The sequence below is a fragment of the Mustelus asterias genome, chromosome 3, assembly GCF_964213995.1.
Source record: "Mustelus asterias chromosome 3, sMusAst1.hap1.1, whole genome shotgun sequence".
Lineage (NCBI taxonomy): Eukaryota > Metazoa > Chordata > Chondrichthyes > Carcharhiniformes > Triakidae > Mustelus > Mustelus asterias.
The window spans coordinates 25,246,285-25,259,744 of NC_135803.1; the positions used below are offsets into that span (position 1 = coordinate 25,246,285).

At 42.4% G+C, this 13,460-nt stretch overlaps 1 protein-coding gene across 1 annotated transcript in view; it reads right to left on the bottom strand.

The window, feature by feature from the left end:
- Positions 1-13,460, bottom strand: part of egfem1 (EGF-like and EMI domain containing 1) — a gene marked incomplete at its 5' end in the record, with an annotated part of 303,107 nt that overhangs the window by 61,166 nt on the left and 228,481 nt on the right. Inside the window, 4 exon segments of the mRNA XM_078204089.1 lie at positions 4,548-4,679; positions 8,789-8,962; positions 9,758-9,880; positions 12,726-12,848. Of these exon segments, the coding sequence (XP_078060215.1) occupies positions 4,548-4,679; positions 8,789-8,962; positions 9,758-9,880; positions 12,726-12,848 (552 nt within the window).

Below are 13,460 nucleotides of genomic sequence, written 5' to 3' on the forward strand. Positions count from 1 at the left end.
AGGTACATGGGTGGATGGGCCTTTGATTACTGGTGCTTCCTGTAACTGATATTCTAATAACTGGATGAGCTGGAGCTCTGAAAACTAGTTTATCTCAGTGGCTTTGGCACAGCTGCTCTCAAAATCCAGTTCACAGACACAAACCATATAGCCATTCATTGCAAGCATTGAATACAGGTGGTTGCAAAAGGTCTCGGCATCAACTCACCTGTAATTAGATAGTCTGTAATACCTGCATAGCTTCAAACTTAAAGATGTGTCTTGTGGCTAACTTCCACTTAGGGCTGGAACAGTATTGAGAACACAACTATTCCATTCATCATTACTGGAGCAGCAGTGAATGGGATTAGATTTGCTCTGACTTCTACATTGTGCAATCTTGTATTGTTTCTTTCTCTTGGACTGTGTTGTATCTACTGCTTCTCCGACAGTGTTTTGTCCTTAGGTTGTCTTCTTTCCAGTGTATCTGTTCATCTTTGCACTTGCCATCTATTGTTTGTGGTATCTGTTCTTCATACTGGTTAAGTTAATGTCTATTATGGATGCAATGGCCAGTATTTTACGACCTCGCCTGCCTGAGGCTCATAAGATCCCGCCCAAGGCCAACGGAGAATGCGAGCCTCGCCTGCCATGATTCTGGGGCAGGCAAGGCAGTAAAATTCTGGCTAATTTCTCTGGACTGTCCTGCACTTGCTTCAGCTCATGTGTTGGGCCCTGTCTTCCTCGCTGTGTCTTCAACAGTATTTGGTGGTATCTGGAAAGGACAGGGAATAACTACCATGTTGCTGTACCTAATAGCCAGAACCCAAACATTGCTCAGGTTTTTCTGTGAGCGGTGAAGGAATAGTTTTCACTCACATATAGTTGCCACGCTCTTTTCTTGGGTGTGCCAACAGGGATATCTAGTTTTTAGGCATATAATCCTGTGCAGCAGCCTCTAAGGATGATCTGTCATGTCTGTGAGTAGGTAAAGCAGCAGGGAACCTCTTCAACTAGTCAAATGAAAGAATCCTCATTGATAGTCATTTGGCTGTACAGAACTTGAGTATTGTTGGAAAAAGAGACCTGTTGAAACTTTTCACCTTGCACATTCATCAGGAAAACTAATATAAGGGAAAAACAACATTTTATACTGTATGAGACCAAAGCACAAATTGGTAGGTACATTGATTTGGAGATTGCACCAGATGACTGTCAGTTAACTGCCAAGCATTGTTTGAAATTTAAAACAGGCAGTTTGATCCTAATTAGCCAAGCCAATGTCCTGAGGACTGAGTCAGTGAATGGCTTTCACTTACTTTGTCTAGCTGAAACAGGCACAATGTGCGTACGTGCTCTTTTTGTCTGCAAAGTACAGGGCTCTGTTTATTAATATATGTAGCTCATGATACATAAAAATGCACCATACTGTGAGCCTGACTGAAAATTGTAAATTGGTTGTCAGACTAATTCTTCGCACACTGAAGATTATTTAGCAAATGTTGGAATCACAACTAATGTTGGACACTGTGTTTTGAGTTTAGCATGTATGGACTGGATAGATATGGTCTGTACCTGGCCTGTTGGGACAAGTGGCTGGGACATGCTGTATGATGCAATCCACCAGTCTCGGGGATGTTTAACCTATATACTTATCACACTGGCACTGACATTCATACACCACGTTACTCATTTGTGTGACAGACAGAGTGTCTTTTTGGCTTGACAGCAGCATCCTGTTAGTTTTGAATGCAACTCGCGTTGCTACTGCACAGTAACAGGTGAAGCTGTTTTACACTTTGACACATCTTTTTTTTTCAACAATCGTCATTGACACAATATATAAAGTAGGAAATAAAAATCAGGAAATGTAAATTACATTTAAATGAAATTACAGGAAGTGAAATAAAGAATGGGGGAAATAAATAAAAAAATTGTAAACTTATTTTAATCTTAATTTTTAAAAAATATGCAACATTAATTTTTTTCTGAGTGAATTTTCAAATTTGTAAAATTAAATTTTCAGGGCCATAGATGTTGTTCATCAATAGTTAGTACTTATTAAAACCTGTCTTGTTACTGAAAAGCCTTAAATTTTTCATCTCTCTTTAGAGCAAGAATAGTAGGTAATTAGTCTATGTTTGCATTAAGGTAGTGGTCTCTACACTGATTTCATCAGCAACAGTGCAGCCCGTGGAGGAGTAGGGCATTATTGACTCGAACTTCTGGATTTCCATGTTTATCTACGCATGTGCGGATGCCACAAGTTACTGCTGGATTTAATCTGTATTAATGACTGACAGATTTGTCATTAGACATGTGGCACAGTAGTTAGCACTGCTGTCTCAAAGCACCAGGGACCCGGGTTCAATTCTGGCCTCGGTTGACTGTGCGGAGTTTGCACGTTCTCCCCATGTCTGTGTGGGTCCAGGTGCTCCGGTTTCCTCCCACAGTCCCAAGATGTGCGGGTTAGGTTGATTGGCCATACTAAATTGACCCTTCATGTCAGCAGGATTAGCAGGGTAATGCGTGAGTTTACACGGATAGCGCCTGGGTGGGATTGTTGTCGGTGCAGGCTCGATGGGCCGAATGATCTCCTTCTGTAAGGATTCTATGATTATTAGTGGAGCAAAATATGAACCAATTTCAAGTGCTTGAGGTTGGGTTGGAACAAAATCAACTTGCATGTAGTTCTAAGCTTAACTGAAACTTTTTTTGGAAAAAAAGTGTAGCCCATATAAAAGAAAATACATTATATTTTTTGTAACAGAAAGAGCAACATTAACCCTACTGCACACAAAGACATGTTGAGTGGGGTGAGGAGATGCTGGTCACTATTTATAGAAAACTATAATGGTACTCTATATACAGTCTGCTGAATCAGGTCCAGTTTGCCAAGCTTTGATACACACTGCCAACCATTGAGTGCAGTGTGCCCAGACTAACTTGTCGAAGAAGACCATCAAATAATAATCCAGTCCTTTGTGCTCACTCCCATCTGTCACTGAAGGAGAAAATTGCTGACAAAAAATCTTAATTGTCTTTGTCAAATTGTATTGGATATCTGCTTTTAGATTTGTATTTCAAAGAGTGGCCCGGAATATTTAACTGAGTATCAGACTTTTGCTACAAATAGGCCTGCTTGAACAAAAGCAGCAGGCATAATTTTCAATTTGAAATCATTCAGGCAAGACTAAGCAACAAAATCTCACGTGGAAACAAACCCATATATTTGATCAGTGAAGTGACTTGTTAATCTTTCAATGATTTATCCCTGGTTTTCAAAGGCAATTATTTATGTCGTATTTTCCAATCGCGTAATTAGATCCAGTCATTTGTGCGTTGGTAATTAAATCTATAAAACCCCAAGTTAATACAAACCTATTTGAAGTGACCATAAAAAAACGAAGCAAGTTGATTTTCCAGTGATTTGTCATCGTCTCTGGAGAAAAATTACCTATCCCCCGTGTTTTCCCAAATCAGTCAATCAGAACACGTTTGTATAATGAAGGTAGTTCAGACCTTTTCCTGCATATTCAAAGATGCCATTGGAGGTTAACCCATGACCATCACCGGACAGATGACAGTGATTTGAGTCAGACAAGGCTCTCTTCATCCTTTATATACTAAGTCATGGATGGATGGTAGGATTTACAAATCAATTTTTTAATGAAGAGATTTGAATTGTGTCAGAAATCACGAGAGAGAAGATAATGAGTCAAATCCACTCCTGCCGGCTCAAATTTTTTTTGTGTTGTTCCAACCTTAACACCAGAGTTCGTCCCCCTAGTACAAAGAACAAAGAACAAAGAACAATACAGCACAGGAACAGGCCCTTCGGCCCTCCAAGCCCGCGCCGCTCCCCGGTCCAGGATTGAATCCTGAATCCAGGATCCCCGCCCAATTTTCCAGCCTATCTACATACCAATATCCTATCCACCGAGCTGTCCCTCACAGCTACGATGCTTTGTTCATTACAACCTATTAACTCACCCCCACCCCCCCATTCCAGACCATGTGATCTCCAGGGAGAGGCGAAAACCCAGAGTGAAAAACCCCAGGGCCAATATGGGGAAAGAAAATCTGGGAAATTCCTCTCCGACCCCCTGAGGCGATCGAAACGAGTCCAGGAGATCACAATGGCCCCGATCGGAAAATGCTTCCCAACCCTAGTCATTTCCACTTCCACGAACACCATATGAATTCCCTGCCCCCGAGACAGGTTCCCAACTATCCGCAGTCTAACACTTACACTTTAGTCCAATGGCACACAATTACATAAATGGGTTATGATTACGGCTGGCTTGCCAGGGAATAATCTGAAGTTGATCGTCAAGAAATTTTCTATCCAGAATATACTCTCAACCTTTACATAACTAGCCAAACGGTTGTTTATCCATTACTAGATAATAGAACTTCCAAATGATTCTGAAATGTCTTGGGATAGACTGAAGGTAAAGGTTCTCCAAGGCAAATGAGATTTGACTTTCGAACCTCATGAAGAGGTTGCTCAATCGGCTGAAAGAAAGTTGTGAATTAAATGAAGTGTTGAGAAAAGGTTGACTTACTTTCATTACAGATAAGGCCTGCCCATCCCGCAGGACAGTTGCAGCCATTTCCCTCAGCATTGCAGATGCCTCCATTAACACAGTCATCACAGGTGAGACTGCAGTCATTCCCAAAGGTGTTGTCCAAGCAAACTACAATTGAAGAAAACATAGTGTTGAGAACAACCAGGGGAAAAAAAAATCAAGGACAAAAAAATTGGATCCCAACCGACCAGAGTAAATTCAAATAAGATCACTAAATGTTGGTTTGTAATTGGAATATTACTACAAGTCAAGAAACTAAGCAAGGGACTAAAGTAAGGCACAAGTGAGCTAAATACCAACCCATAATGATATCTACTGTTTGTGGATACCATTGTTTAGAGTTCATAATGGAGATTCTAAAATTTCTAGTCATCATACTCTTGCAGCATTTATTTGCATTAAGAGACATTACCCAAAGTTTGCTGGAACTCCGGATGTCACCAAGTGTGGTGAATATCCTCAGCATTAGCTGAGTCAGGAGGACACTGAGGATACACGAAATAGCACGATTCAAATGTGGAAAACCTGTGTGACATATATCCCAAAAAGCATTAGGTGCCATGCTCTCCACATCTGGAGGCCGGTATGTTTGGAATTCACGTTCCAATTTTGCTTTGCCTTTACCACCAGCAATTTGTGTCATTTGTGCTAAAACTACCCAATGAAATCGGCAGAAGGTTGAACAGGGTAATCACCTCCCAGAATGACGCTACAGCACTGAACACATCATGAGTTATTCCGTGTCAAACAGCTCCCAAATAAGACTGCAATTTCTTTGTTAATCATTCAGGCATGGATGATGTCTGCTGCAAATCACTCAAAATTGCTCTTACATTTCAAAACAATTATGTCATGCAATAATTTGAATTAAGCAACATGAAAACAGCAAAACTAAAATGGTTAATGGCAACATTGACAGGAAAAGCTTAATTTGTTCTGAAATGTATACAGTTCTGCTCTGCTGTCTAATTTCAACCAAGTCTTTGACAGCCAAGTCACGACATACATTAGTTTTCATGAGCTTTTTCCCTGCAGAGAAGGAATACAGAGTTTCTGTGCCTCATGCAATAGCCCAAGAGTCTCTCAATTGCAAATTCCAGCACTGTCTGCCAAACCTGTCACGAGGCTTGTGCCACATTTAATATTTGAAATTTTAATTGCTGTGTGACCCTACATTGTCGAAAAGGTATGTCAAACCACATTTGCAACATTCACTGCAGCCAAAGACGAAGTGAACATCTTGTGAGAACCACCACGATCAGGAAACTGCAAAGAGTCTCTTCACAAACACCATAGTCTGCTTTTCTCATGAAGTAAACCTTGTGATCAGCATTGTTTAGGCATTGTGCTGTAGCCTCCTGTTCGAATATAATTTTTTAAAATTCATTTGTGGGACATGGGTGTCACTGGCTGGCCAGCATTTATTGCCCATCCATAGTTGCCCGAGGACAGTTGAGAGTCAACCACATTGCTGTGGCTCTGGAGTCACATAAAAGCCAGACCAGGTAAGGACAGCAGATTTCCTTCCCTAAAGGAGATTAGTGAGCCAGATAGGTTTTTCTGACAATTGACAATGGTTTCATGGTCATCAGTAGATTCTTATTTCCAGATATTTTTTATTGAATTCAAATTCCACCGACTGCTGTGGCGGGATTCGAACCTGGCTGCCCAGAATATTGGCTGAGGTTCTGGATTAATAGTTTAGCGATAATAATACGAGGCCATCGCCTCCCCTGTATTGCTAACAGGGACTCAGACAGTAAATGTGGGCTCGTCTGGGATGCGAACCTGGGACCTCTTGCAAACAAACTCCATGAAAGACCCAAAGTGAGAATCATGCCCCTGGATCAACGAGCTGGCAGCTGAGGTAACTCATTGGAAATACCAGCTGATAACGGTGTGGCGAGGGACGCAGGGCATCCCGGAGCTTGAGATTTAAGGATTGATGAAAAGAAAACAGGGCAATGATCAAGAAAGAGGGACAATTAGAACCAAATAAGGTCCAGAAATAAAAATAAAGAGAGAATAACAATTGTGTTAGGAGCAAGAGGGGGGAATTCCAGAGGTAGATTTCAATCATCTGGTGTTGTCACACTGCAGCTTAAGATTCACCCAGCCTGATTGGATGAGGAGAAGCATCATAATGCATTGGAAGGTAGGATCCACTCACATCCGCCTTACACACAGTGAGTTTTGATGTTCCCTTTTATCTGGCGTGAAATAGAAGAATCAAGTTGGCTGTAATTATACTGTCCTTCTGTGTTAACTTATCCTTAAACAAATGGATATGTCAATTACCCAGATGGCAGTGAATGTTCATATTTGATCAGGAATTTGCTTGGAGACTTAGGACCGTCTTAATCTCAAAATGTCCAAAGATCACATGACTTGTAGTGGCCATTTTAATAGTCTGTATGTGCCCGGTCTTAAAAGAATTGACTGACAATTCACAATATATGGTGAAGAGACAGCTTTAATTGACCCCTTAAGGGTCTCAATTGTGGGGGGGGGGGGGCGGAGTGGGAAGTCCGACAGTCTGATTAAATGCCCCCCACCCCAAACTTGTCAAGGGGCAAGAACATTAAATTCTGCTCTTTCACATAAGAAAGAGTATCATACCAGGGATGAGCTGAGAATGAAATCGGATGCAAACACTGGATGTCATTTTGCTTCACATTAAAGTCCAGAGATGTGCAGGATAGGCTCGTCATGCTATATTTCCCCCTTAGTGTCCAAGGATGTGCAGGTTAGGTGGATTGGCCATGCTATATTTCCCCTTAGTATCCATAATATCTTCAGGAGTCGGCTTTGAAGGAACCGTGCTTTTATTGCACAAAATGGAAATAAACAATAACCACAAGTCTGTGGTGAACACAAGAGGCCCCAACCCAGACAAAAAGGTTAATGGACCCTCTCAGGATCTTGCTTTATACAGGATTCGGTATACAGGCTCCACCTGGTTGACTAATTACCAATCGCCAGGGAGCTCATATTCAATGAGTGCAACTGGGAGATCAATTAGCGATTCCCCATGCAGATCATGAGGGTTATCACAGTGTCCAAAGATGTGAAGGTTAAGTGGATTATGGGGTTATGGGGATAAGGCAGAGTTTTGGGCCTGGGTTAGATGCTCTTTTGGAGAGTTGGTGCAGATTCGATAGGCCAAATGGTCTCCTTCTGCAGTATAGGGGTTCGATGATTCTATTCTACGATTAAAGGGCAATTCTGTTCAGTAAGGAGCTGTCTGAGTTCACAGGTGCTACTTCAATGTAAGATCATACCATTATTTCCTGGTATGCTAGTGAAAGTATAGACTTCTCTGTTCGTTTAAAGCAAAATCGTTCATCCAACCATTATAATTAAGCAATCTAAATACAGCCCAGCACTCTGAGAGGTGGTTGTTCGTACCTGCCAGCTGATAGGCATCATATGCATTATTGATCATTGTGAATCATTCTAAACATCTGGATTCTTATTGCTATGAAATAATAATCCAATGAATCATAAGCTTTTTTTCAGAAAAAACTCTAAAGCTGATTGAAGCTGGGGATTAGTGTACTGTTACTTCTTGATAAAGAGGAGCTAGGTAAAACTTTACCACACAAGGAGCTGGGCGGCACGGTAGCACAGTGGTTAGGACTGCTGCCTCACAACACCAGGGACCCGGGTTCGATTCCCAGCTTGGGTCACTGTTTGTGCGGAGTCTGCACGTTCCCCCCGTGTCTGCATGGGTTTCCTCCGGGTGCTCTGGATTCCTCGCACAGCCTGAAAGTCATGTTGGTTAGGTGGATTGGCCATGCTAAATTCGCCCTTAGGGTACCCGAACCGGCGGTGGAGTGTGGCGAATAGGGGATTTTCACAGTAACATCATTGTAGTGTTAATGTAAGCCTACTTGTCACACTAATAAATAAACTTAAACTGATCTCAATTCTTCTATCCAATAATGAGACCAAGCAAAAGGAGTAATAGATCAGGGTGCTATTCCCTCCCTCAAATATCATCTAAATAGCTAGAATGATTATAGATCACAGTGATATTTGCATAGCAGGAAGTCAGTATTACAAACACATGGGATTGACAAGGTAATTCTCAACATTTAGTTCTTATAGGGGAAGGAGGAGCAAAATATAAAGAGTGTGAAAATCGTCAAATGACTATCTTAAGCTCTGAACTAGTAACATATCATTAGCGTAATAAATTAGTAAACAGCACGTACTGATTTTATGCACAAGCCTGAGTTCGCTCCTCAGATCCTCCTGATAGAAGGGTGTCAAGGAGGATTTGTAGTGAAGAAGCTGTGGGGGGGTTCTTAATAGAATATCCTGGAACCTGGCAAGTTCTATTCCTTCCTCTCCTTCATCAAACTCCCCTTCAAATTCATCATCAAGAGCTGAGTACATAAAAAAAATTATGTCAACTGAAAGACAGGCTAGAAAACCAATCCCGCTGATGAAATCTGATTGAACACTTTTCTGAATCAAGGAAATAAACTTGAGGACGGCAATGCAACAAGGATTGTCATTTAAAATAGCACCCCCCCCCCCACCCCCCCTTGAATCCACTCAATATCAGGTTATGTTCACTCCCAAACGGGACATGAAACAGACTTTAAAACATCTCATGACATATCCATCACAAGTTTACTTGAATGGAAAGAATAATTCCGTGAGTGGCACAGTGGTGTGGGCAGAATGGTGGCACAGTGGTTAGCACTGCTGCCTCACAGCCTGAGGGACCCGGGTTCAATTCCGAACTCGGGTCACTGTCTGTGTGGAGTTTGCATGTTCTCCCAGTGTCTGCGTGGATTTCCTCCAGGTGCTCCGGTTTCCTCCCACAGTCCAAAAATGTGTGGGTTACGTGGATTGGCCATGCTAAATTGCCCCTTAGTGTCAGGGAGATTAGTAGGGTAACTATATGGGATTACGGGATGGGGGCTAGGTGGGATTGTTGTCAGTGCAGGCTCGATGGCTGAATGGCCTCTTACTGCACTGTAGGGATTCAATGATTCTTCTGTGAATTTGAACTTCTAATGGAAATAGTTCAAACAGAACGCACTTCAAGTTTAAAAGTAAATCCACATTGTGAGACTCATAAATTTCACAACTTAAGGCACTTAGTAGTTAATTCTCAGAAAGCACAGCTCAACGCTTTGTATATTCTGCTTGTTTTAATCATCTTTACTCACAAGTACAACTTCTCCTGTCAGTGTCCAATCTGTATCCTCCTTGACATGTACACTGATAGGATCCAAGGGTGTTTATACATACATGGTCACAGCCAGCATTGTCTGCTGAGCACTCGTCCACATCTATAGGCAGAAATAAGGACATAAACATAAATAATCTAGGAATAAGATGTCATTTGATCCAGGAGGCCAACTCCCTCCACATCCATCCTCTGGTGGACTCCCATCCATTTAATGAACTGAGGGAAACTTCGAGATAATTCCCAAAGGCTGTCAGGAAAATTGCAGAACATTGTGGGCATACCAATAGCTGGATCAGATGCGCTTTGGAACTCAGAGGTTTCTGTGTTGTCAAAGTAGAGAACATGTTGTTTGGTGGATAGGCAGCTGGGTTTAAATAGTGGAGTTGTTATTGCAGGTGAATCATAGAATCCCACAGTGTGCTCCGGTTTCCTCCCACAGTCCAAAGATGTGCAGGTTAGGTGGATTGGCCATGCTAAATTCTCATTTAGTGTCAGGTGAATTAGCAGGGTAAATACATGGGGTTATGGTGATAGGGTGGGATTGTTGGCGGTGTCAGAACATGGAGCGGCACGGTGGCACAGTGGTTAGCACTGCTGCCTCACAGCGCCAGGGTCCCAGGTTGAATTCCAGCCTCGGGTCACTGTCTGTGTGGAGTTTACACATTCTCCCCATGTCTGCATGGGTTTCCTCCGGGTACTGCGGTTTCCCCCCACAGTCCAAAGATGTGCAGGTTAGGTTGATTGGCCGTGCTAAATTGTCCGTTAGCGTCAGGGGGATTAGCAGGGTAAAATGCGTGGGGTTGGGGAATAGCGCCTGGGTGGGATTGTGGTTGGAACAGACTTGATGGGCTGAATGGCCTCCTTTTGCACTGTAGGGATTCTATGATCTGGGTGCTTCCTTCGGTGCTTAATTTGTTTTTTGGGGCAGCACGGTGGCACAGTGGTTAGCACTGCTGCCTCACAGTGCCAGGGACCCGGGTTCAATTCTGGCCTCGGGTGACTGTGTGGAGTTTGCACGTTCTCCCGTGGGTTTTTCTGTGTGGGTTTCCTCCAGGTGCTCCGGTTTCCTCCCACAGTCCAAAAATGTGTCAGTTAGATGAATTGGCCATGCTAATTCTCACTGAGTGTCAGGAGGATTAGCAGGGTAAATACATGGGCTTACGGGGATAGGGTGCGATTGTTGTTGATGCAGACTCGATGGGCCAAATGGCCTCCTTCTGCACTGTAGATTCTATGATTCACCTGCAATAACAACTCCACTATTCGAACCTAGCTGCCTATCCATCAAACAACATGTTCCCTACTTCAACAACACAGAAATCTCTGTGTTCCAAAGCAATAGATTCAGCCTATTGATATGCCCTCAAGCACCAATGCAATCCCCAGCAGATAGGAGATGGGTTCTTTGAATGTTTCCTGGACTCTCCTCTCTTCTGAGCAACATCCTTTAGGAAAGCAGACTGATTCTGTTAAATGCAGATGGTTTGAAAAGATTGTTTTCCCTCCTTTAGTCTGCCCAGACTATTCATCCTTAGCTAGAAGGACAAGAAAGTAACTGTACCCAACCTGGGCCTCAGTAATGTTAATGCTGTAACGAACAAGAACAGGATAATCCAGAGGGGGTTTCTCTTCCCCCTCCGCAGCATCATCGTTGAGATTGAAGCCTCCTGCATGGCCACTTGTTTATTTCAAATAGAGATGGATTGAAAAATGTAATGAACAAAAATAGCTGTTTTGAAATTTGAATAACTTAAACCTGTGTGAAATGAGCAACTATTAAATTATTAGTAGTTAATAATTTAAAGTAGATCAATTAATAAACATTAAAGCGTAAATTATTTTAGTTCTTAATGGTGCCACGGGGTTGTGCAAGGAACTGACTGACTAGATTTCGAACACCACATGCTGAACGCATCGTTTCCCAGAATATGCACCGAAAATGATGACTAAATACAACCTTGGAGCAGAGGAGAATAAGAGGGGACCTGATTAAGATGTGTAAAATTATGAGGGGCATAGATAAACAAGAAGAAACATTTCCTCTTGGTGGAAGGATTAATGACCGGTGGCATTGATTTAAGGTAAGGGGCAGGAGGTTTAGAGGAGATGTGGGAAAAAACTTATTCACCAAAGGGAGTGTGGAACTCACTGCCTGAAAGTGTGGTGGACGCAGAGACCCTCATAACACTTAAGAAGTATTTAGATGTACATTTGTGATGCCAAGGTATACAAGGCTGTGGGCCAAGTGCTGGAAAATGGGATTAAAATGGTTGGGTTGTTCGTCTTTAACTGGCGCAGATGTGATGGGCTGAAGGGCCTCTTTCTGTGCCGTTGACCTCTGTGACTCCATGACTCAAATGGATGAACAGAGGATGGCAGATAATAAGGAATGTAAGGATGACCCGGAGGTAACTGAGACATTCTTCTTTTTCCTGTCATCTTTATATCAGCCAGATTTATTTTCAGTTCAATGACCGCATGTCCTCTCATCTGGCATTGACCTTGGCTAGAACTGTGTATTTTCATAGGCTGCATTTTTCACCAAAGCTCCTGAAACTCAAATAATTGTACAGATAGGGCTGTGGTTTCACATAGATACTTGGGAGACTTATACACAAATCATCAATTTCCCTGTCTTAGCATTAGGGATTCTGTAGAAAAATAAAGTCAGTGAAAAAACAAACAGTCCTAATTAAGCTTTCCAAGGACAGAAGAGTTTGTGTTTTCTTTAGGATTTCCCTCCCGCCTCCCCCTAAAGGTCTCCCTGCTCATTTGATGCATGTCCTTGCACAATATGACATCCCCGCCCAGGAGGATAGAAAAGCAGACAGTCTGTTCTATAATGTTTGCAATCGTGCTCTGTAAAGTGGAACTCAAAGCTCCGCACAAAACAAGCTAGATGCAGAGTAAAGCTCTTTGGAATTTTGCTTTCGCCCTCACTATACCATCACAGCTGCATCCATCCATGTTCAGCCTGTATCCTGCTCGACAGCTGCATTCATAGCCCCCAGGGTTGTTATTACAGTCCTGTGCACAGCATGCCGTGTCAGTCTCGCACTCGTTGGAATCTAAGGGATAGAAACATTAGGAACAGTCAACCTCATAGCAACATGAATTCAGTTTAGTGCAGGGCACAGGAAACTGATTTAACTATCGAACCTTGAGAGGAAGATTCATAAAGGTCAACTCTACCATGAGATCTGTTCGTCAGACACTGCCAGGCTGCACCATCATAATATCAGTTGGTTATAAAGCACGATTATGAGTTTACAATCATACAGCAACAATAAAATATGGGGAGGCGATGTTTTTGTGATATTATCGCTGGATTATTAATCCAAAACTTTAGCTAATTTTCTGGGGACCTGAGTTCGAATCCCACCACAGCAGATGGTGGAATTTGAATTCAATAAAATATCTGCAGTCTACTGATGACAATGAGACCATTGTCAATTGTCAGAAAAAACCATCTGGTTCCTTTAGGGAAGGAAATCTGCTGTTCTTACCTGGTCAGGCCTACATGTGACTCCAGAGCCACAGTAATGTGATTAACTCTCAACTGTCCTCCGAACAAGGCAACTAGGGATGGGCAATAAATGCTGATGTGGAGATGCCGGCGTTGGACTGGGGTAAACACAGTAAGAAGCTTAACAACACCAGGTTAAAGTCCAACAGGTTTA